Here is a 25726-nt window from a genome sequence, read left to right as displayed (position 1 = left end):
AAAATTGTTGTCCCCATTAGTCACTTAGGCACAAAAAGATGGGAAAATAGGGTCCATGTTGAAAAATAATAAAGTTTCCCTTCAAAGCTCTGACAAATACAATAATAAGCTTCAGAGCACAGCACATACCATATGAGAAGGATTGCAAATGCAGAGACAACACGAGCTGAAGCTCATAGAGCTCCTCAGCTGTGGTTTCTAGATTCAAAACGTGATCTAGATTTTCTAAATCACATTGGTAAGATAGGTTTCTCATAGCATTTGTGTTCAGCTGACATGCAGCACAATGAAAATGTGTGTAGATATCAGATGTCAGATGATATCTACAGGTTCTTACAGTAGACGTCCAGCTCGTAGCTCTTCTCAGCAGTTCCGGCCACACTGGTCACCTTGCAGGTGTACTGGCCAGCATCTGATGCCTGAGCCCGAGGGATCTTCAGGTAATGGCCTCGATCTACATATTGAGCCTGTCGGTTGGACAGGATAGCCTCTCCTTTTCTGTACCAGGTGATGGTGGGAAGTGGCACTCCGCGTGCCTCACACTCCAGCGTTACTACTGTGTCCAGCAGCGCTGTGACCTCTGTAGTTAAGTTACCACCTTTGATGGAGGGGGGAACTGGAACAACAGTAAAAAAAAATAGTAAGATCATGTGGCTCAAATTTGCAGTCCAGCTGTATTTGGTCATGTTAGGTGTGTGAACATGTTTATATACTATATATTTAAAGTACAACGCTTTGTCAAAATCCACACTCACCATAGACGCTGAGGTTGAAGTCCTTGGACTGTTTACCAGCTGTATTCATGACACTACACTGGTACCTGGCCTGGTCCCCGAGACGGGCACTTTTTATTCTCAAAACCTGACCCCTATTGGTGACTTCCAGATTAGGATCACCAAGAAACACCAGTCTAGAAAGAAATCAGAATAAAAGGAAAAGTTTGAAGGAAGACTGTTTACCCTGTTAATTCATTTAATTCGATCATTATAATGTGAAAAGGCACTAACTTCCTGTCCTTGTACCACTGGATTGTGGGAAAGGGCACTCCTTGCACCTTGCACTCTAGACTGATCTCCTGTTTGAGAATAGCTGAAACATCCTGGGAAGAGCCTGACCCTTCAATGGTTGGTGGGACTGAGGCAGAGAAGGAGAAAATTATTGTTACTGAAGCAGTATAATGAAAACATTGTAACTCTTTCCCATAATAATAATGAGAATGTCTCTTGGATAAAAAATCCTATTTATTTGGCTGCTTCCATTCATTAAAAGTGTTTTCCATGAATGTGGAATTGATTTAAGGTTCTCTATGTCCACAAGGCTCCACAAAGCTGTTTCCCTGTAATTTCTGGAGTTGCCATAAATGATTGCTCATTGCCTTTACTCACTCAGTACATCGAGGAAGAAGTCTTTTTCTGTGCTGCCAGCAATATTGATGGCTTTACAGCTGTAGCTGCCTGCGTCTGCTGTGGCTGCCTTCAGTAGTTTCAAGGTTTTCCCCATATCAAGAATCTGGACACTGTTACTAGCAACTACCTGTCAATCAACATATATCAAACACAAAAGCAAAAACAACAACATAAGTTACACTTTAGGAAATGCTGCATGACAGTTATTATGGAGCAAGCTGGAAGACATCATGATAAAAGCATCTACTTTTAAAAATCTGCACCTCTGCAATTCAAACAGAGTTGATAAACAACCATTGTCTACACCGTGCTGAAAAATATATTCAGCTGAGAAATAAAATTTTAAAAGCGTACAAAACGTGTTTTCAATTGTAGCTGAGAGCCAAAAAGATTAAGAGAGCAGAGAATCTATATTTAGATTGCTCATAATTAACAGATTAAAGTAAGTGGTCTGATTTTCCCATCTGTGCCTCACAGGAACAATTACTAAGGCGGCATAGAGAACAACAAGAACAGTCCACAGGCATGCTATCAGCTCTGTGAGGCTGTACGTCTGCACAGCGGTGCTTTGAGCTGAACACTAACGTCAGCATGCAAACATGTTCACAATGACGACATGCTGCAGCAAAGTAGGTATAATGTTGACCATCTTAGTTTAGTGTGCTAGCACGCTAACATTTGTTCACTAGCACTAAATGCAAAGCACCACTGAGGTTGATAGGAATTAGTTTTGCAGGGTTTTGGCCATAAATAAAGCAATTAGACATATTTAATTTTTCACCTGATGGAGGTGCTAGATGGAAAGATCAAAATTATTACAATTAATCCTGAGGGGGCATAAAAAATAGGGCAATCTATCCAATTGTTTCACTTCAAATCATAAATGTCAACTTCATGGTGGCACAAGAGGTAAAGTCAGGGGATCAGTCAGTGGGATTCATCCTCTGGGGACCATGAATAACTGTACCAAATTTTGTGCCACTCCATCCAGGAGATGCTGAGATATATTCACTGGATATGTCATCTGCTGGTGGTAGAGAAACCTCCTGGTGGCGCTACAGGAAATTAGGTAGGATTCACCAACCAACTTAAGTTGCCATCTCTAGAGCCGCTAGCATGACCTAAAAAGCAGCCAGTTAATTGAGATGCAAAATGTGCTAATGCTCTGTTCTCATATCAGTTAATCATAATTATTCTGTCATCACAGCCTTGAGCATGTGGCCACCATGGCTGGCCTTTTATTAAGTTGGTCTTTTTTACGAGCCTGCACACACACACACACACACACACACACACACAGTATCCATAGTGGTTTGAAGTCTGTTCTCTTGGACGGTGTACCCTGTGATCAGAGTTCATTCAACTTTATGATTATTTCCATTAATGAAAGGAAAGATCAATATAATTTCTTACTTTTATGCATTAGGCTACATGTCGATTCACCCCAGTGGAGATCCAATTCTTGTAGATGACTTATTAGACTGAAGTTTAAGTTTATGTTATGCGTATTATAAGGCAGGCTGTTACTCCCCATGTCTTTGATGTATTTACATTTAAAAGAATAAACATTTCAACACACACTAGAAATAGAAAAAAAAAGATCTACTCAGTTATGAACATGAAAGACGACTGTCACATTTTATATTAAGAGCAGCAGTCGTATGTAATTTCACCTACAGGAATCCCATCCTTGTACCAGGTGATAACTGGGGTTGGACTTCCTGTGACATCACACACCAAGCTGGTAGGCTGGCTCAGGACCACGGTCACATTGCCTGATGTATCACTGCCACGGAAATCTGGGGGCACTGTGGAGGCATCGAATGTTATTATTATATATAATATTAGCAGGTGATGTTTTAGTAGAGATGCACATACGTGTCAGAAGATGACTCTGAGCACATTTAACAGGTCAATCACCATTGACTTTGAGCTGGTACTTCCTCTCAGTGGATCCAGCATCATTGACAGCAGCACAGACGTATTCTCCATTGTCCAGTGGTGACACTGAGGCCAGAATCAGCAGTGTACCATCCTCCAGGATGGACACACCAGGCTCATTACCCGTCAGTTCCTGACCATTACGTGACCACCGAATCACTGGTTTGGGAAGACCTGGAGGGAGAAAAAGGCAGGAAAAAGAGAAAAGAAGCCCTAACCATTAGCATGAGAGCATTTAGAGGAAACTGTATTGTACTTGATATAATCAACATTGTTTGTGAAAGTATAGTATGTGCTTGTATGTAGCAGAATATTTAGTATATCTTTCAATAGAAGTGCCTTAACAGGATAATGAAATCCGTGAATTCTTCCTCATGATATAAAAGCATATGTGGAAACACTACTGTACCTTTGGCAGGGCAGGGGAAAGCAATACGTTGGTTTGCAACTCTTTCCTGCAGGGGACTATTGAAAGGAGGCTCTAGTACCTCGACCACAGGGGGCACTGAAAATACACATACATAAATAATAAATGATGAATACATACTACTATGCAACTGTAACAGATTTGGCATGTATCTTAAAAACAGTTGCACCGTATTGTACCGGTCTTCATTCAAATAAAGAACTGCAAACTGAGCTCTTACTTTAGCATTTTTCCGTTAAGCAGACATATACAACTCTTACAGTTTGACAACATGAATGCATTAAACACACTGCTCCTCTCAGGGATCAGAAGTTAACTGAAACCAACCTTGCACTTGAAGCTGAACCCGAGCTTCGTCTCTGCCTGCAGTGTTGGATGCAGTGCAGGTGTAGGTTCCTTCATCATCCAGCCGCACGTGGCTAAATGCTAGGCTGCCGCCAGGTGACACCGGATACTTCTTATCATCCTTCGTCCAGGCGACGGTGGGCTCTGGGACCCCTCGCACTACGCATGGCAGCTCCACATGGTGACCCACCTGTACCTTCATGACCCTGGGGCCAGCCTGGATACTAGGTGGCACTGAAGGTCAGATGACAGAAAACAAGATTTACTAAGCCTTGAGTGCCTCATCTGAACCTGCATGTTATTCATCACACAGGGCGTCAGCTTGGAAGTTTAGTTAGAATAAATTGGTGTGCTGCTGTCAACTATGTCATCCCAAATGAGAGTATGTCTGGGCTGCACCTCTCATTTTAGTAATGTACGAGTATTGAATGAGTCATTTTGACTTTAAAATGCTGTTCAGCTACATCAGAGTCAATTACATGAAAGCTAATGGATGAAAATAATAAACTTTATGCATTCAGTCAGCAACTCTGATCCAAATTATTGCATCTTTCATAAGTACCTCAAAACCTACTTAGAAATGTTGTTTGTTGACCAGTTCCCCAGGAGTTCTTACATTCCTGATAGAAAAAATGCATAATGCTGACCAGTAACCCATGATAACATTATGAAATGTTTACTTCTTTGTTAGTATTTGTGATCTTTTGAACTTACCCAAAACACTTAGCTGAATGGACTGTGTCAGGTTGCCGGCAATGTTGGAGGCAACACACACATACAGTCCACTATCTGACAGTCTGGTCTCCAATATCTTCATTGAGCCTGAGGGAAGCTGAGTGTGCCTGGGAGGAACGCACACACACACACATACACAAACAGAAATAAATGAAACCGTAAAGTGATATAGTGTGACTGGCAATCATTCTTGGCAATGAAAAATAAGAACACATACTCCTGGATTTTTTCCACTCAATGACTTATTCAGTCATCACTGTAAACAGATACTCAGTAATTCCTACTAATCCACCATCAACCGCATTTATAGCTTCTGTGGCAGACGCACAGTAGGTACAACAGATCACAGAGAAGAGTATGATTACTCAGTCATCTTATAAAACCACAAACTATACCCTGAGGTAATGAACAGTTCAAAGAGCACAGAGCACAGCAATCAAGACATAGACAACATAGAGGCTGTCTTTTAGAATAACAAAATATAACTCTTATTTCGAGGTTGCAGACAAGATCATAAGATTTTGCTAAATGTTTATTGAAAGTTAATGGAAAATAGAGTTCATAGGGGGGTATTTTGTCTGTGCTGGGGCTCTCAGCTTGAATTATGGTGTGTGTTTGCACTGCTGCATTTAATTAAGAATGAGAAAATATAGCGCCAATGTTAGTGAAAAAATAGCAGAAATATCCCAGTGTCGTACAAGGGGTTGTGAGATTGCCACAGAAAACATTATTATTGTGCATGGTTGAGTTTGTGTGTTTCACCTCGGGGAGAAAGGGGAGATGAGCTGCCTCTCCTTGGCCCAGCTGATGGTGGGCGGGGGGACACTGTGGACCTCACATGGCAAAATGGCATCTTCACCCTGAATCACTGACATCCTCGATGGCTCCGTGGAGCCTCCGGCGCCTCCAGCATTTGCACCGGATCTCGGGCGGACTGGATTTACATACATGGGCAGGCCAGATAGTGAGTTAATGACAAAAAGAAAGAAACAAAGATTTTCTGCAAACACATTTCTCCATCATTGCCAACATAGAGTTAATCTGAATAATAACACTCCTAAATAACACTCCTTAAGAAACTGCTTATGCACATGGACAAGGTAAACCCTGACACTAAAATATTGCTTCTTTCTACAAACTATATCCAGCCTCTGTCTTTACCGTAGACAGTGAGCTGAACCTTCCTGGTTGCATAGCCGGCAGCATTGGTAGCTGTGCAAATGAACTCTCCAGTCTCATTTCCAGAGGGCGAGGTGATGAGCAGGCTGCCGTCAGAATCCAGGGCGAAGGCTGGACCACCCAAGTTCAGCAGCTCCCCACCCTACAAAACAAATCATAACGGGTAAAGAGCAGGGCCAGAGCTCAATTCAATAACTTAACTTTACTTGACAAGGTGTCCAGGAGAGAGTTAAGACCAAAAAGGATGTGTGGTTTGGCCTATTAAGTGTGCTCAAATTTATTATTTGAATTTTTTCCCTGCTGTTAAAAAAAAGGCAAAACGAAAAAAAGACAAAATGAATCAAATGAACCAAAACACGAAGCAAATGTGATGCTGGTGCATCAGGGATGTGTCATCTCTGAGCTGTCCTTTCAGATTTGACATGACTAACTTGATTTGACATGATTGATGTTATAGAGAACAGAAAAGAAATCACAGGGAATCACATTTTAACAGCTGGTGCAGAACTTAGCAGGATCTAGTTTCATATGTCCCTGTAGTCCTGTTCACTTTAACAGCATCGCTTTTACAACGCCGAGAAACTAGTGTAAAAGATGGAAAAGAGGGAGGGAGCGTACACATAAACACACTGGCTTATACTACACACTAACACACAAAAATGCTCATGTAAACGCTGAGAACACTGTTCAAGCCAATGGACGCAGGTAGAGCTGATTTCATGGAGGAGCACATAAGGAACACAGATTTGCCCTCACACAGGTATTTTCCCGTGTGATAATGTCTTCCCAGTGTTCAATGGAGTCCGCATTGTACTAAAATCTATATAGCTACCTGACCTTTGACACAAAACAACACAAGGACATGTAGCCTTGGAGAAAGATAAATACTGAATCCACATCTGCAGTCTTTCAATCAAGCCCAAAACTGCACAACCACACATAAACACTGCACAAATACTACACATTGCTTGCTTGAATGAGCTTCATAACAGCAATCACTAACCCACATGGGAGTCAGGAGTCCTAAAATGCTCTTGGATGTATTAACATCTCAAAGAAATATCATGATTTTGGAATGGCATGACATTGCTTACTTTGGCGATAGATATTTTCTAATACTGCTTGATGTGGAGTCTCATCTCAAATCAAATCAAATTTAACTTTCACCAGGTGAGATGTGGCCAGAAATCTTGGCTGTTCTACTTTTGGCCCGCATTTTTTTTATTGATTCGCTTACACCCTCGTCTCATGTGGTTTTCCCTCTATTCCCTTTTTATTATTTCTATGTTCATAGGGGGAAAAATAAGGTCTTCAGGGATAGGAAAACAGTACACCGCAGCAACCAGATTACTGGCTCTTACTTTGGCTTACTTTATACTCAGAGGGGTTATGCCAATACAGACCTTAGACCAGGTGATCTCAGGGGTCGGTTCTCCACTGGCTCGGCAGGGCAGAGAGATGGGTGTTCCCTCAATGGTGCTGAACACTTGAGGACCATACTGAATGGTAGGAATCACTGAAAACAGTACAATACAAAACACAGAACAGTTATTCCAATGTTTTTGTGCGTACATACTGTACTTTCATTAAGTGTTTACAAAATCTGCCTCTTTTTGGATTGTGTCTCTCAAAAACATCTGGAGAAAACCTGTACTTAACTGAAGATACAGTATTCTGTACGGGTATTGCATTTATCTTACTCTTCCCTTTCTTGTTCTTTCTCTCCCTTATTCATTATCTGTCTTGTTTTTGCTTTGTTATGACCTCTGTCTCTGCAGAAAAGATCAGCCCTTTGAGGCTTGGAGCATCTTTGTGGAAAAGAAAAAGAAAAGTGATTTAACTGAAAATCTCGTGAACTATGACAGACATCACTGAAAAACGGGTTTGGATATTCAAGTGATTGTTGCATGGAGGTTTTCTGTCAGCACTTCTTGCATGTGATTCAGATTATGTAGCTTCCATGCAAAGTATTTCTAATAGGTTATGGTTAACTGAACTGTACACTGATCTACATAGTGTAAATGTTCAGTGTTCTGTGTGTTTACATCTAAAATGGACTGGCCTAATTTCAAGAAGTGAGGGAGCCACTGCCTTTTACGTACACGCTATGGATGATTCCTATTTGTGTTGGTAGAATCTGGCAATGACTGACTTTAGTATAAATGGAGAACACATTTTTCCTTCTCACTGTGCTCCAAACTCTGTCATTACCCTCAGCTGCTCCTGGTTTTAGTGCAACCTCAAATATAATCCTATTTATGAGGTTAAGAGCCAAAAAGAGAAGGAAAAGAGAGAGGAGACATTTCATATCCCATAAAACACTAGCAGACATTTTGACTTGTCATAGCAGGAAAAGCATAGATGTAATCAATAACGTTAACGATGGCTCAGTACTAGTGTCCCAGTGAGTCGGCATGCACAATACCAGGACCCTGGAAATGGCTGTGGAAGTGTAACGCAGCCATCATTAATGTTATGAATTGCACCTGTTATTTTCCTACTATGACATGTCAAAATGTCTGCTGTGAAAAGGGTTTATGGCATTTTAATTTCATTTTAACTGGGATTGTTTCAACAAAAGCATAAGCTTGGGATTTTCTCTTCTCTGCTTCTCCTCTTTTTGGCGCACTGAAACTTTTTAAAGGCGAATTATTGCCTTCAATTGCCAATATGTGGAATTGTGTAAAACCATGGGATGTCATAAATATTCTTCTTGCACCTTTAATCTGACAGATAAAGCCAGCCTTCTGAGTAACTTTGAGTTTAATTTACCAGCACATTGGACAATTAGAGGTGATGGCGTCACTGCCAACTGATGAGATGTTTCCATTCAGAAGTAAAATCTCCAAAAATGTTGGATTAGCTTATTAGCTGTGATATTCCAACTTAACACTAACATGTCCTCTACATTTGCATTACTACCCCATACATTGACACCTTGCCAAAGCTTGTAGTATGTACATCTTTGTGTGTGTGTTTACTGGAACATGAGAAATACGGGTTCAACAGGTGTTTAAAAATCCTCCACAAGGTACCTATAAACATTTAAAAACTATTCAATAGATTTGTGCACATACTGTACATGTCTGTGTGTAGTTGAGTTGTATGTATGTTTTATACATTACCATGGACGTTGACAGTGGTGGTATGGTTGGTGGCCCCAACGACGTTCTCAGCCAAGCAAGTGTAGTCACCTGCATCGTCCAGCCGAATTCTCTCGATGTGCAGACTGCCATCCCTCCTCACGGTCACATACTGGTCGGAAGTCACCTGACAAATTGTAGATTAAATAGGTTTAAATTAAATCATGGTTTTTAACTCAAATGCAGAGTAAATCCATTGTAGGACATGTAAAAACTGTGACTTCGATCCATTGCGTGTCTGAGTTCTTACAATGCCATAGTTGTGCAGCCACTGCCTCTCAGGCAATGGATTCCCAGCCAGCAGCACACAGGGCAAAGTCACCTGCTGGTCCTCGATCACACTGAGCACAGTCGGACTCATCGCAATGACCGGAGAGACTGCGGATGTCATGCAAACAATTATACAGAGCTTAAGTCAGAAAAACAGGCTGAGAGAACAATAGAAAAGTATTCAAGAAAATGATTAAGTATATTCATGTCAGCAGTGAGGAGCTATTTGATACAGTTGAGAATTACAGCATGTGGGTAACAGCCTGTTCTCTGCACAGAGATGAAAAGAAAATGCACACAAAGATCAAGTGCCTTTGAGAGCACAATCCAAACAATTACTGCAATCCAGTTCTTCCTTCACACAAAAACACATCATCCTTCAACCAGAATTCTCTCTCGCTGAATTTCATTATTAAATGCAGAACAGCCTCAGTGTTCAGCATTTTGATGACCTAACCTGACCTTTGATGACCTAACCTTTAAAAATGAGTGTGTAAATATAATGAACATAACAGACTGGACATAACGGACTGGTGTGCAAAGGCTTTTACCTCTGGAAGCACATATGTGTTTGTTTGTGTGTGTACAGTGAGATGAATAGAGAATGCTTGGTTGCTATAAACACATTAACAATGCAGCATATACAGTATACATTTTCCACAGCTGCTTAAAGTTTGGACACACTCCTTTCTTCCCTCACATATGCATACTTTTACACAACACATACATGAACACACACACACGCTTACATTTGGACAACACATTTTGCCTAAATGGTTTGGCTGTGTTCACATGGACAATGGTGATATCATCTGCGGGGGCTGTGACAGACAACAGGGTGTTGGCCCGGGAAATGTGATGACCACCCTGACTGTACTGGGATTACATACTCACACACACAAATACACACACAGACACCCATACACACACACACACACACACACACCATGGACACGCCAACTTCCCTGCACTCTACTTCCATTATTGTCGAAAAGAAACTACTGTTCATGTGCTTCTGCATTGGGCGTGTGTGTCTTATGAGACAACGCTGTCAGTAGGGAATTGGGGCAGTGGGGCAGTAATATATGACATCTGGGTGGGTCTGTACTTTTTAACCTTTGGCCCACATATAAGAGCTCAGAGTGTTTCCACTGTAGAAAAACAGTGAAACAGAAACAGTGGTTAACAAGGCACATGTGTTCAAACACACCCACCGAAATGTGCTAATGAACTTACACTCACGTGTAAAGACTGAAACAGAAACCCACACACATGCACGAAGACCTACAGATGGATATAGGCACTCGTACGTACTGTATGTTGTTTTAGAAAATGTACTGGACATGAAACGGAGATATGATCTATGTCAACGAATGAAAAGGCTCACAAAAAACGCATATCTTACAAAAAGGAATGCAAGCATATGTGAGTGTGTGTATGCATTTTGTGATCCAAAGCCACGGGTCTTTGAAGTGCAAAAGAACTTCAAAGGAGGCACTTTTTCTGTTCAGCTACAGTTCTGTATTCCTTCACTCTCCATTTAACTTAATGCATGCACACCATTACCAAATCCCCCCTAGAGATTATACATTGAAACAATCAATCATATGCAAATAAAAATCACTATGCCAGCTCCCTGTCTAACATAATCACACTGTGAATACTTGCTTTTATTTCAAGATAAAAAAACTCTACTTTTTGTTCATAGAGGGAGAGAAAGAGAGTAATCATCCAGACAGACAAGACATTTCATATTAAATGTTGCACCTACCTAGTCCAGTCACAGTGATGCTGGCCTGGGTCTGGATCCTGCCAAAGTGATTATGAGCCTCACAGACATATACTGCCTCATCTTCAACCCACAGGTCTGACATAGAGAGGAACAGAAAAGTTTAAACCCAGAGCATTTACTGCATATGTGTAATGTGTACGCACATATCAAACTAATAAACTCACTGGTGATATGTAGACCTCCCCTGTTCTGAGTGATAGTGCTGTGTCCGCGGGGCCTGTTGAAAAGGGACGAGCCGTCCTCTCTCCTCCAGGTGACCTTTGGTGCAGGGTAACCTTCGGCGTGGCACGGCAGGGTCACGTTGGAGCCGATATCCGCCGCCACGTCTAATGGCTCTCGTGTGAACTTGGGTGCAGCTGGAGTGGTCAAGGATGAAGATGGCAGGGGTCATAAAGTTTAGGGGACACCCATCCATCTGTATTGCATTCTACAGACAATCAAGCTGTCCATCATGTAAGCTTGGGTTGTTCACTACTGATTCTAGGACCAGATGTATAGAGGAATTTATTTGCACAACAGCAAAAATATGCAAACATAGAATTAATACCAGATTTATTGACCTCTGGGTATGCCTTGTTCTGTGCCAGACATGTCAGTCATTTTTAAATTGTGTGCACGTGCAAAACTCCAGCTTGTTCATTCATTCATTAATGGATATTGACGCAACCGTATTTTGACGTAAACCAGACACGTTTTGTCCTTGGTCTGGCAAAGGAATCTTTCATTAACAGGACCAAAGCAGTCTTTGTATCTTTATGCACAGCCATCACACACTGGTATATACTGTGAGCCATAACAGCCAATTCATTGATGATTTAAGGTGCAAGGCTCCAAATAAAGTGTTTCTGCTTCTAATCTTCATTCATACATATCTCACTCAGTTCCGCTGACTTATAAAAAGGTATGCATAGTGCAGAGCATATGTGGAGCTACAAATATTATAATGTGACCTCATTCAGTGGACATTGCTATGTATAATTTACACATCTGGCCCCAGGACTAGGTTTCACAGTGATGTAGATTGAGATGCTCACTGTGGAACAAAAGTCACTACCAGGGACTAAAAAGCTACTACAGAGAGCTAAAATCCCATTACACTTCTGGGTTAGCTTCTGATTAACAGCTATCAATTCTTAATGTATTATAAATGTATGACAAATAAATGTATCATAAAGGCCTTACTTTTGTGCTTCCTATGAAAAACTGAAAGATAATATTAGGGCTTTCTATATTCTAAGCTAGATACTGTCAATATCTCCTACTCAACTGGACAATAAAAACTGAGCAACTTGTCAAAACCAAATTTTACTGTTCAGTACAGTAGTACCCATTTAGTTTAGAATAAAGACAGAAAATGTTAGTGTTGGGATGCCCTGCTGGGCTAAACATTGAAGCTGCATACCATGAAACCACAATAATCACCTAAAACAGCTGCAGCCTTGCAACACAAGAAACGAGCCAAGTCTAATGAGACTACATCACCCTGTTTAATTTCCTGTCAATCCGGATAATTTAGTGGTCTGCACATACAAAGCTATGGTAAGGCTACACAAGTGGTATTCCTGCTTTCAATTTTGCTCTTATTTTTGGTTCATTTTACTTTTACATTTTTTTTTGCTCTTCCAAGGTTGACTAAACTTGGTGCCACTCTTACCTCCTACATCGAGAGAGATCTTTCCTGACGAGGTGCCGGCATCGTTGACAGCCACACAGGTATAGTCTCCAGCATCCACATCCTGGGTCCCTTTGATGGTTAGTGTCCCTCCTAATGTGTCTATGTCCAACAATGACGATGAACGCAACTGGACATCCCCTAATAATTAGAAGAAATGCAGCAGCGTGAGTGTGAACAGTTAACAAAATATGTGATATGTTCAGGCTGTTTAAGCTGTAATTTGAATGGGGTGTGTTTTAGCTCCACGCTGAGCTTTTAATTTCTATCTAAATTGTATGTGTTGGCCTTCCTTCTGACTCTGAAGTGTTACCTTTATACCAATGGATCTCAGGCTGAGGGATTCCAGATGCAGAACAGGCCATCACAGTGGTTTCTCCAATGCCGATGAGAATCTCACTCAAAGCCACTGTGACCACAGGAGATTCTGGGGAGGCAGAGTTATTTAAGGATAGACAGAACATTAGTATGATAGAGAGATCATACACTCAATACTGTATGTGCATATTGTATCTAAATGTCTGTGTTTTTGCTTGTGTTGTTCTTTTCCATGTGTCTGTGTGTGCACTGTGACACTCACCAATGTAAGTGAGAATGGAGGTCGTTGTGTCTGTTCCAGCCTGGTTGCTGGCCAGGCAGCCATACACCCCTCCATCCTTCTTCTCCATGTTTCTTATCAACAGCGTGCCATCAGGAGTCATCCTGAGTCTGAACACACAAGATACACAATTCAGTATTTCCATAGCATTTTATGCACACTGAAGAAAGGCTGGAAAAATGGGAGAGAGGGAGTGAGATTTGTGATTGAGTGATGCATTTTCACACTATGTCTTGAAAGTTACAGATTTAAGTTTTGAACAGTTTAAACATCTGTGAATAGAGTTTAACGTCCTCAAATTTCTTCATGTAAAAGGGGATGAATTCACCTGCTTGATGCCATGATAAACATGTCATTGTGTGTCCAGACGAGGCGGGGTGGAGGGTAGCCACTAGCTGAGCATCTGATCCTCAGTTCTCCTCCTGTTTTAAAGGTCTGATTCCGGGGCTCCACTGAAACCCTAGGCACCTCTAGAGGAATTAAAAAAACACCAAATCAATCAATCAATACATCAATACTCATCTAATATGCATTTACATACATGTACATACATACAGTTGTATACTGTTATATACTATGTATATACTGTTGATGTTTTGGACCTTTATATGTCAGAACTTCTTCCATAACCCTGAATGAATTTAGGCTTTTCCACAAGTTGAGAGCATAAACTTTTACTGTCAGTGTAGCAGGAAGAGTGATGGCTCTTACAACAACTAATAATGTTTCACCCGTATCTTTCACCCTCATTTCCTCTTTATTGGTAAAACAGGGAGGAATACTGAATCCAGGATTCAACCCGGAGAAGCAGTGGAATCTGGAGAGATTTTCCAATTGATTCATGATGTGTAACTCATCACTTTAAGGGCGTTTTTTCTCTATTTTATTCCCACTGCCAGAATCATCTCCAGAGTCCACGAACTTTCCAACTTGTAGAATGTGCAGTGTGAGAAATAGTCTTCTCAATGGAGAGAGGGAACATGGGGTGACAATTCCAAAACAACGAGATTCTGATTCACGTGTCCATCTAAGACACCAGAGAGGGATTTATTCTTTTCTGTAGTCAGTAGGAAAGCAGTAGCTTGTCATGGCTTGCATGCCATAGATAATCTGCTGTATGTCAGCGTCCTTGCGTTGGCTGAAGGAGAAGCACAGGGATGATAGAGGGCAAGCAGTCACAAGTTCAAAAGGTTGAGCGCAAACGAGTACAGTAGGTGTGAAGGAATGTATGGAGTTTTGCACTGATGCCCCAACTTCAATCATCAGTGATGCCACGTTTTGACAGATATACTGCGTATTTACCAGATGCTGCCAATAAATTTACAGGCAACACTTTTGATATCTTACAACCTTGACTTGAAACAAATTGAAATACCTCAACCTGAGAACCTATTGATCTTAATCTTAGCGGCATCACTTGTATGACAAGACAAGGTCAAAAGTAAGGGCGTTGAGAATGGGCCCTTTCTTGTTGTTTATAGCCCAGTCAGACTCTCTCCTCACTTGCCTCTTTCAATGTGCAAGGTCACCCTGCCCAGAGGGGGGCAGGGACACCTCTGAGTTCAGGAACTAGGAGGTTCCTGAGAGGGAAGACACATTCTTCTGCTCTGACTCAGCAGCAGCCTTTATGTGTCGGGAAGAAGCCTGTCTTTAGCAGACCCTTCATCACCTGCTCTCTTTCTTTCTTCCTCCCTCGCTCATCCACCTTCACTCCCTCTCACGTTGCATCCTCCTTCTGTCTCTACTGCCCCACTTTTCAACCTCTTTTCCCCTCATCCCCTTTTTTCCTTCATTCATCCACATTAAACTAGCTAAATGTTGTTTTGGACATCTGTCCACACTAAAGCACAAATAGTTAAACAGTTAAATCTCTTTTTTCATTTTACTTTCATTGGCAAACAATAGCTCTTGGCTTCTAAAACCTTCATTCTGTCCCTTACTGCTCTTTGCAATAGCCTGTGCTGTGTGTTATTACAGCTGAACTCACAATTTGCTGTTCTTACTTGCATATTTACACATATTTTTTCTATTTCTGTGTCCGACAACAGAAAGAGTAGAAAATAATGATTGCGCTGCTGTGCTGAGACGTCAATCAAATCCCTATTTTATGATTACAGAGTTGTCTAACAAAATCAACATAAATACAGCTGGACGCTATCAGTTCAATTGTATTCCATCCAAGTGTCGTAAGAAGTCAGACTTGACTTACTTCAAAGTGTAGCTAATAACTAGGATGGGACTGACCAGGGGGTAATTAGGAAACCCTCAGGGCTTGCTGACAGCTGTTTGAGAGAAAAATGAGGCACAGCAAAAAAAACCCAGAGAAGCAGTAATAAATAGTTTTTTTTTTAAAGAATAACAAAGAAAATCTCGACAGAATAATCTGAAAAAAGACATACAACTGAGGAGTTTGCCAAAGAAAAAGATGTTTTACGGTCGACTGTCAACTCAGCACTTATCACTCAGTGAGATGAGTGAAATGACAGAGTTCCTCTCCGAGCTCGTCTGCAACACTGGTATTAAACCTTCAGCATCTCCATCTACGTCACTGAGCTTTACCTTGCAGAGACAACTCAGTTTACAGTATTTATATAACAATTGCTTTTGATTTTAAAGAGAAAGAGTACTTTTTTAAAACTTTTACCTGGCAGGACACATACAAGGGGGAATTTAGGCAACAGCAAGCAGCATATGGCCTTTGAATTAACATCTCCAGAGGTTGATGGTTGTATAACAAAGTGAATACAGGATGTTAGTTTGGACAGATTGGATTATGTAAAACAAAGTTCTTTGCTTCTCTCACTTGCTCTCTCTCTCTCTTCTGACTTTACCTCCTGGATTCTCCTTAACAGGTTCTGGTTGAGATCATCTGCTAATGGCAGCTTTAAGCAGCTGTATTAAATCACCATTTCCTGGCCAGGCACCGGCCCATGCTCTGTGGTGCTAGCCAGATAGCTAGCGATACTCTCTTCCATCTGTGCAACAACGTGCTCCTGATTCAGTGTCAGTGAAGTGTTAGGAACAGAACTATAAGAGCTGTCCGGAGATGGAAAACTCTACTTTAGCATTGCTTGAGAGTCAGGCATAAATAATTTTCACACATCCCATAAAGCATTAGGGTGAATTATGGAGAGTAGGAGAGTGAAGAAGGGCGGAAACACTTGGGAGATGATTTTGTATTTGGGAAGGAGGTTGTGTTTGCCAAGAGTCTCGTTCCCCCACAATGTAAATCACACAGAAAAAACAGACAAAAACATACCAAAGACCAACTCTCACGCACACATACACCAGTGACAAAAACTAACTTCAGCTTTAGTTAGTAGCCACTGCTTCTGGAAACATACTGTATCTGTGTTTCTATTGGTATTCCAATACGTGGCAACTATTTCTTTCCAATGTCTCTTCCAATGAGCCTAAGTTTTTACAACACAGACTCATCCTGAACACATATATTTATAAACACACATTCCTCACCTTGCACAACCAGGTAGACTCGCTCTGCTGTCACCCCTCCTTCGTTTATGGCGATGCACTCGTACCATCCTGAGTGATCTGGAGTCACAACGGACAGCTGTAGAGAGAGGTTGGTCAAGACTTGCACCTGTGGGTCCAGACGGGCATCATGGCCTCCTCTCAGCCAGGTGAGGTTGAAGCTGACTGTGCTGACAACATGGCAGGTGAGGACGGCACTGGAGCCAGGAGAAACGGTTACGTTGCCATTGACTGTGACAGCAGGAGGCGGCTCTGCAGGATGAGGGCATAATGTTGTTGGCAGCTGTCGGGAACTTCACATCATGAAGAAAGCAACGTTTATTTTCTTACTGACACTTACGTATGAAGAGAGATGCAGAATTTTATACTGGGAACGATGTTGTAGACCATACTGATTTTTAGACAGATGTTATTTTTTTACCTTAATTTGTGCGTCAATTCCCAAACTAAACCCAAGGGTTTGTGAGATGATTAACAAGATAGGTAGTGAGAAAAAAACTTATTTCTGCATCACAAACTGAGTTTTCTCATTTTTCTCTTTTCTTTTTTACCGTGAAGTCTAGTTTTACCTCTTCAAGTGTCTAAAAACTATTCAAATTAAACAATCTGAGAAGGGAAAATCTTTGATTGAACTGCTGACTAAACTCATAGACAAATGGTTGTGAGTTGACAAGCCAAAGCTTTTTAGGTTACAAGCCAAAAAGATTGGGATCCAATGATTTAGACCATGGGCTCTCCACTAACACTTACGATGACAATGTTTTCAGTAGGAAGGGAAACTCTAAGATGCATATGATATTAAATGGCAAAATTAAGTGTGTGTTTCTCAGCGTTGTATGAAGATATTCCATTTAGCTTTGTTTAGCTGTGCGCCACAGAAACTGGATTTTGAAAACACCACCTATCAACATAAAGTTCGCCATTAATCAGAGACATGGAGGTCTCCCTTCCTATCGTATTTCTCTTCCTCTATCTCTGTCTTTTCTCCCATCACCATTTCGAAAACATTCATCTCTTGAGTCTCGGTGTGTCGTCAATCATTTTTTCAGAGGTAAGCCAGAGCTAAGCAGAGAAAAGGGGGAAGGGGAAGAAAGAGGGAGGGAAAAGGAAGATGAGGGAGAGGTAGCGGAGGCTTTGGCTCTGATAGACGGTGGATGCTGGGGATTTCAGCACAGCTCCTTGGGATTAGGATGACACAAATTTGGCAGCTGAATGGCTATTATGTGAGTGTATGTGTGTGTGTGTGTGTGTGTGTGTGTGTGTGTGTGTGTAAAAGTGTAAAATGCGGGGGCCTGTCATCCTGTTCATCCTGTTAAGACTATAACTGGCCCAGTAGCAAAGGTTGGGGATGTGGCTGAGGAGGATTAATTTCACCTAATTTTAGAGATGTCATAAGAGGTAACAGTTGGACAAGCTAAGTCCCCTCGGCACTTTTGGACAGTGAACATAGTGGGTGAGTTACAGTAATGAGTTACGCTCATATATTACACAGATCCCTGCCTGGCTCCCTCTTTCCTTCTTCTGTTTCACAAAGAGTCTTTCAACTACCTCTCGCTCTTTTTCAGCGCGCTCCACTTTCTTCCCCTCTGCTTGGCATTCATCAAGTTGATGAAGCTCCAGTGACTTCCATGAAGCAGGAAGTTGTTTTGAAAGCAAAGTATGGGCAAGGAGACTTTTACTGACTGCACTGGGACTCATGTGGTGTCAGCTCTGGTCTCCCATAATTGAGAGTGTGCAGATTGAAAAATAAATGCACCACAGAGGATTTATGAATAGGCAAAAATGATTTTGCCTAGTGGTGAAACTGAAGGTATAAATAATCATATGATCCCTCTGGTTTGGTCTGGGCTCATAGCTTTAACATTATGATGATGAACACATGATCAGTATATCATCATTAAAGTAACTTACCAGTTAGATTATAGACTAGTTAGATTTTCTCTGAGATTGTAAGTAATTATGCACCTATTATTGTGGTGACGAGTATTTGTGGTCTGCTTTTGCAGTAACTATACCCACCAAAACTTTCATCATCATGCTTTATATGCTTACAGCCTGCAACATACTTACAACTTAATATGTACTCTCTCATGTTACACCATAGCTACAGTCCATTGCTTTACAAATCAGGCACACAAACCGTGCCATAAAACCAATGACATGATCGCTGTGAAGCATGAAATACAACATCATGTTGTAAGCTCGGGTCAAATTTTCCATAAAGTTAAATTAATTCTGCCATCATGACGGTTTTCTGCATAGGATCAAGATCAAGAGACCTTGAACCCTATAAAATTCAAACCCACATTGAGTGGTACTTATATCCCCACCGTATGTCTATAAGTTGTGTGTACATGTGTTTGTGTGTGTGTGCGTTTAAAACTGTTGAGCATGACACAAACTTCATCTTGCTGCACCATTTCACTCAAGGTATTCTGTTTCTTTACAGTATGTGTGAGTGTGTGTGTGTGTGTGTGTGTGTTTTAAGTGTCGTTGTCTATGTCATGATACAGGACATTAAAGACTTGATACTTTAAATTGCTCACTGTTCTGTAAGTAGATTTATCACACACCAATTGCACTTGTCAACAGTCTAATGTTTGCCAGCTCTTCTTACGCATTCCTGTCTGACAGTCTTGGCTCATTACACGCAGTGATGGAGACTAGCTCAACATGCACTATTAATGAATATAAACTACAGTATTACAGACCACAGACAAACAGTGCTTCTGACATGTTGCAATAGCGTCTTAATCCATCATATCACATATTCTGCAAGTTCCTTTTATTCAGTTTACATTGTTAATAATATATAATACTATACAGAGCAGAGTTTTTGAGAAACTTTGCATTTTATATCACTGCTTTTAAGTACAATTTTAGTGGAATTCTTGGATTAAAAGTAAATAATCAAATAAATATCTAAGTATGTTGAGAAAATGGCCTGTTATCAAACTGACAGAGTGCATGAGTCTTGAGATCTGTGCTTACCTGATACATCCAGGAAGGTGCGAGCTCGTCCCGTCCCAGCACTGCTGATAGCAATGCACTCATAGTAGCCCTCATCCTTCAAAGTCACCTGGGGTATTTCCCATGATGCCCTGTCAGACTCACTGGGATCAAAAATTTAACAGGACATGAGGAGAAGGGAGAATATTAGATACTATTATCCACACTGGTTAGAATAATATTAAAGCAATTCAATCTGCTACTAGCTAATCCCTTGATTTCTATTAAAATCATGATTGCAGTGGTTCGTTGGAATTCTTAGGGTAATGATGAATGGACGTCTGCTGATTGGCTATAAGGGTAATTGGAAAAGTTTCTCACAATGCATATAAAGCATATAATGACTCAACAGTCTCATGTAACATCATCAAACTTTGTGCATTTATCAGTTGAGAGAAGAAGGGCCAAACGTTTTATCATCTGCCCAATCCAAAACCATAGTGCATCGATGGTGTTCATCTGATAAAGTTCATATAGCCACCATGCAAATACAGTTATGACTGGCTGCGTGTTGCTAAAATAATCTGTTCAAATGCATAAAATACATCTGGGACCTTAATAGACATGTCCCAGGTCACAGTTAAGGTAGAATTATAAAAATGTGTAAAAACTTCCTGATTTTTAGATTTAGGTTTATTGACAACACTCCATTATATTTTGTGACTTTGTCAGGGATACAACAATAAAGTCCTAGATTTATTTATTTCCATCGTTGTAACTTGTATTTTCACAGACCATCAGTCATTCCACAAGATGGGGAGAGGAGCTTTTGTCCAACATAAAGAAATATGAAATATACTTTTAACAGGTTGGTAATGGGACATGGATGAAATGAGATTTTGGTGAATTTGGATCAGGCATATATTGAGAATTGCTAAGTTTTGGTCAAAGCATGCACTTTACAGCATGTCCTTTCCTCATGATATTTGTCTTTTGGGATTTTTACTTTTATGCAACAGTCCCTGTTACTCCTCCGTAGCCCTGCTCACCTGAACAGTTGATCCACCCCAAGGCGTTTCCCATCTCTGCTGAATCGCAGTGTGAAGGGGATCAGGCTCTCCACCTGGCAGTTAACAGCCCCTCTCTGGAGGTAGTAACCATGACTGGTGGCTGGCATCAGCACTTTGGGGGCATCTAACAGGAAGAAATTGCAACAAAGAAAGTTAATCTCTCCGGGAGTTAGTCGGTAAGCAACCCCTAACGTCTTCATTGAAATATAGAAGGCAAGCTGCATCACTGACCGGGTACAATGCTGGAGTAGGAAACGCTGGAGACTCTCTGGAACACAAAACCATCCCGGTCATATCCTGTCACCCGCAAGAAGAAAGCTTCGTCTGGTGGAATAAACTCTGTGATGTTCCAGAGGTTGTGCGGCTGGCGCTCAGGGTAATAGCGGATTGGCAAGGTTTTGATCACTTTCCCCATAATTGACAGGAGCTCTAGCCTGTCAGCCCGAGCAGGAGGAGAAAGCCCGGTGGTGTTCAGCAGGATGTGGGTGGGAATACCTGGAAAGTTGATATAACATAATACTGTAAATACTGCTGTCCCAAAGCTACAAGATATAAGAGAAGGCAACAGGTGAAAGTGAAAACATACAACAGCTGTGCTGTCCTTTTTTTTTTACAGTCTGGAAAGGTTGACCTCACTGACCTTGAACTGGCCGACTGAGGGTCTTTTTGAAGTCCAGTGTGGGCTTCCTGGAAAACCCGGCTCGGAAGTCAATGGTGCTGAGACCTGAGATACGGACTGAGTGTCTTCCTTCACTAGAGGTCTGCAGTAAAAAGAGGAGATAATATATAGAAATGTGTGTCCAGGACTGATGTGACTCAGAATTACTGGTTAGTAGATTTGTGCTTCTAACTTTTTCTTCATGACAATGTTTCGTCTTAATATGCTGTGCGAGATCAGTTCCTATATAAAACAAGTGCTTTTTATGGTAAAATCTTATTAATCAAATTAAAACAGCTGTTTGATAAATATTATTAGATCTTTGGTTTGAGTGGATTTGATTCAAAACCCTGGCAATACATGATGATGATTTTATCTAACTCAAGAGAACAAAAGAAAGAAGAGTTGTTGCATCAAAGGCAGCTCTGCGTGCTTTAAATAACAGTCACAACTGTGGGATTGTTGTGTAACAACCTTTTGTAATGCTTACAAGTATAGACAAGCCAGTTTGAGTAGTCAAATATCTTACACCTCAGCTTATAAAACATCAACAATTCAGAAATGACCTTTTCAGTCTGACATTCATACTTTAATTAAACAAACACGACCACTATAATCAAAGAGTAGCTAATGACTCATGTGGTCTTCGTCACGTGGAGGTCCTTTGAAGCCTGGCAGAAATAGAGACAGAGTAATTATGATGAAGTATAGGTTGGTGAGAAGTGGAAACTCCTCACTTCAGGTCTCAGACATTGACTCATAATGCAGAGTGAGGCATGCAAACCTAAATTGTCATTTGTAATTGACTGAAATGAAAGAGAATGTGTGGATTTACTGTATTTTACAATTACAGGTATAGTAATACAATTAAGTATTACTATACCTGACATAAACTTAAATTCCATGTGAAACTAAGAAACAGGATGGTGTGGTGCATACAGGCAGGTAGATTATAACTGCTAGGCTAGGGGTGAAATTGCCTAAACAATGAGGTAAGACAAGGACAAAGGGGATCTGGCACAGCCTTAAATGCTAATGCCTGCCATCATGAAACACAATACATGTTGTGGCCATCAAACCTGCTCTAATGGCTGCAATAGAATTATCTTGGGTCTTTAGTTGGTTGTAAATTAGACCATAATTAGGGGAGAGGTCCTTTAAAGGTCAAGCTTTTACCAAAGACAAGAAGAGCCCCTGTCATTAAAACTACACATTTCCCAATTTCACACCCACCCACTTGGATGGATTGACCAGCTCCCTGACCAGGGAAACAGCCTCACTCAGTTGAATCAGCTCTTGGGTTGCAGTGGTGAGAAAAGTGATACAGATGTTTACACTGAAGATCAGTTGATTAAAACCTTCCTAAACTGTCATCATGGCCTATAAAATTCAGTGTGACACTAAAATGCACTCATCAATACGGGGGTCAACGCAGCACAAAGGAGTCTCACATGGATGACTCTCAGTACAGCACATGTGCACACACTCATTCATCCACACACACAATGTGGATTTGACAGAGTAACCCAATTACAAGACATACACTTATTCTTTTTTATTCTTTCAAGATGACCCTTTTTGCCTTTATTAATAGAGATAGTGGAGACAGATAGGAAACAAGGAGAGAGAAAGAGGTGTCACGCAACAAAGGGCCCCTGGGAACTGCCCACTTGGACACTCCAACATATATTCTAACTATGTGTTGCGAATGTAGTGTTTTTCACACTGAAAAAAAATGTGTGCACCTAGCCATGCCAACAAGCAAATTTAAATTACTAGATGTTTTAATGTGTCGTTGACTATTTTCCCCACAAAACACAAATAAAGCAGCTGCAGAAGTACGACACACCTGCTATCATTACCTTTTAGTGCAAACTGGAAATTATGTTATTTCTAATTGGAAAAACTGTGCACTGTCAACATTTGTAACTGAATTATACTTTATAGTAGTAGAATATGGGATTAAATTAGCACATAGTCAGGGTAAAGTAGCAAGAACGCAAAACTGAAGAAGCAGGGGGTGATAGCGGGGTGAACCCACCTTCTACACTCCACCACAATATCCAATTAAAGGCAGATTAAAAAGGATCAAATTCCTTTTCACACACAATCTATGGCCTGGTCCTTACACTGGGGTGTCACGGGCCATTAGCGTTACTGAAACCCAGCATGGCAGAACAGCGAAATCCCCCTGAAGTATTTACCCACATTTCTTTGGATGTCCTGGGAAACACAGTTACATATGACATGGAGATATTTTTAGTCTGTGAGCCATATAGAGTGGTGTAGGGGGGACTGAGGTTGGAAAAGGCGGTGACCAAGAGAAGAAACGGGAAAACAAGATGTACTGTATTGGGATTACACTGAGAACAGCAGGTCCTCCTGTGCGTCATAGAAGGAGAAGGAGTATATAGTGTTTTGAGGAAGATGCATTAGGAAACAGAAAACAAGATACAGTAAGTGACAGAAAGCGATTAAAGAAGACAGACTGAGAGGGAGTAGAGAAAAAAACTCCGTCTCTCCCACTCCTTTCTCTTTCAACCCAATCGGTCAAGGCAGATGGCCGCCCACCTACAGCCCAGTTGTGCTCGAGGTTTTTTCCCATTAAAGGGGAGTTTTTCCTTGCCGCTGTCGCCAAGTGCTTGCTCATAGGGGAATGTTGGGTCTCTGCAAAATAAAGAGTGCAGTCTAGACCTGCTCCATGTGAAAAATGCCCTGAGATAACCTTTGTTATGATTAGGCGCTATATAAATAAAATTGAATTGAAAGAAAAAAAGAGGCAACCATGGGACAGAAGTAAGACAGGAGGATATAACCCCTCTCTTATATTGTCTGTTTGATATCCCTCATCACTTCCATGGACAGCGTTCATAGAAAGCCTTCTGATATGGTGATTAAGCTGACATTAAACAGAAGACCAAGTGATGCAGAACTGTTCACCTTAGAGCAAATAAAGTTTAATTTAACAAGTAGCCCCAGTAGAGAAAACAGAGCGTTACGCAGCCAAAAAATAAATCACATGTAAACAATCAATCAAAAGTTGAAAGAGGTCTGCCAGAGGTAACGCAGCATACCGGGGAGTGTTCTCATGCTGAGCGCCTGCCAGCTTTCCTGTGCGAAAAGAGAAAAGGCTCCTTACACTGGTGTTTAGTGACAGAGCCCAGCAAGAGATTAACCTGAGGGTTAAGTGCAGACGTAGCCAGAAAGGCCTTGTTTCATCATACAGGATAATGTAAATCAAAATCAGTCCAAAAACAAAAAAAATGTATTACTGGTAGAGTCTATGTCCCACGTACAAGTTACAAAAATGAAAAACAGTACTATCTTCAATGAGGATTTACATTTTGAATACACTACAATGCATTCAAAGTGTAACAGTGGCCAATAATATCATTAATGCCTACCAGAAGAGGATTAGAGAGGAATAAAAAGGCATGATGAAAAAGGAGATAAGAGGAGGCACAACAAAAAACAAAAATCATAATTGTACAAGAATAAAAAGAGCATGATATAAACGTAGCAGTGGAAATCACTGGAAATCAAATTCTTATGAGAATCCCTATATTTTAATGCTCATCTGCTCACAGGAGCACTGTCCTTAGAGAGGAAACGTAGAGATGACAGTTTTTTGTCTAACATCCTCTCCTGTAAATCATTTGGGCACTAACATATAACACAGCTATGCAGACATGAGGGAAAGTGTCCCAGCACAGGCCTTCAGAGAATATAGGGGCCATCGTGGGCCCCTTAACAAATCACTCAGGTAAAAATGCTTGTCATTTTCCAACATCTGGCACTAACAGTGTGGGCAGTCAAATGTGTGACCTTTTTTGTATTACCTTGATAGCAGGGTGTCAGCAGTTTCAAGTCTACAAAGGGGAATACAACAGCAAGAGTGCTCACACAAAAAAGCGACAGGTTGTGTTGACAGCAGTGGTCTTTAAAATGATCATTTCAGTCTTTAAATGTATCTTTCTGATCATGTTTTTTATTTGCTTTGAGATGCTTTCACCAGGCAACATGCATGTTAAATTGATTACTTATCACTG

The 25726-nt window shown here is 41.0% G+C and overlaps 1 protein-coding gene and 1 long non-coding RNA gene across 3 annotated transcripts in view; one reads left to right on the top strand and one right to left on the bottom strand.

The window, feature by feature from the left end:
* Window positions 1-25726, bottom strand: part of hmcn1 (hemicentin 1) — an 87606-nt gene that overhangs the window by 38784 nt on the left and 23096 nt on the right. For both annotated transcript variants that reach the window (XM_044360712.1, XM_044360713.1), the window contains exons 7-31: window positions 21660-21780; window positions 21251-21514; window positions 20999-21143; window positions 19992-20113; window positions 16983-17252; window positions 13837-13978; window positions 13491-13618; window positions 13224-13337; window positions 12893-13051; window positions 11403-11594; window positions 11218-11313; window positions 9427-9554; window positions 9159-9303; window positions 7437-7549; window positions 6016-6175; window positions 5617-5788; window positions 4834-4961; window positions 4102-4353; window positions 3757-3852; window positions 3327-3521; window positions 3084-3214; window positions 1386-1533; window positions 1008-1134; window positions 756-910; window positions 338-616 (exon numbers count right to left, since the gene is read on the bottom strand). In XM_044360712.1, coding sequence (XP_044216647.1) covers window positions 338-616; window positions 756-910; window positions 1008-1134; window positions 1386-1533; window positions 3084-3214; window positions 3327-3521; window positions 3757-3852; window positions 4102-4353; window positions 4834-4961; window positions 5617-5788; window positions 6016-6175; window positions 7437-7549; window positions 9159-9303; window positions 9427-9554; window positions 11218-11313; window positions 11403-11594; window positions 12893-13051; window positions 13224-13337; window positions 13491-13618; window positions 13837-13978; window positions 16983-17252; window positions 19992-20113; window positions 20999-21143; window positions 21251-21514; window positions 21660-21780 — 3982 coding nt within the window. The remainder of the gene's footprint in view (window positions 1-337; window positions 617-755; window positions 911-1007; window positions 1135-1385; window positions 1534-3083; window positions 3215-3326; window positions 3522-3756; window positions 3853-4101; window positions 4354-4833; window positions 4962-5616; window positions 5789-6015; window positions 6176-7436; window positions 7550-9158; window positions 9304-9426; window positions 9555-11217; window positions 11314-11402; window positions 11595-12892; window positions 13052-13223; window positions 13338-13490; window positions 13619-13836; window positions 13979-16982; window positions 17253-19991; window positions 20114-20998; window positions 21144-21250; window positions 21515-21659; window positions 21781-25726) is intronic.
* LOC122988433 lies at window positions 12705-21991 on the top strand. Its single transcript, XR_006404799.1, has 3 exons — window positions 12705-12777; window positions 12866-12951; window positions 21636-21991. It is a non-coding gene; the product is annotated as an uncharacterized LOC122988433 (long non-coding RNA).

The sequence above is a fragment of the Thunnus albacares genome, chromosome 9 (assembly GCF_914725855.1).
Source record: "Thunnus albacares chromosome 9, fThuAlb1.1, whole genome shotgun sequence".
Lineage (NCBI taxonomy): Eukaryota > Metazoa > Chordata > Actinopteri > Scombriformes > Scombridae > Thunnus > Thunnus albacares.
The sequence above is the reverse complement of the archived record's forward strand: the minus strand, read 5'-3'. Positions and strand labels throughout refer to the sequence as shown.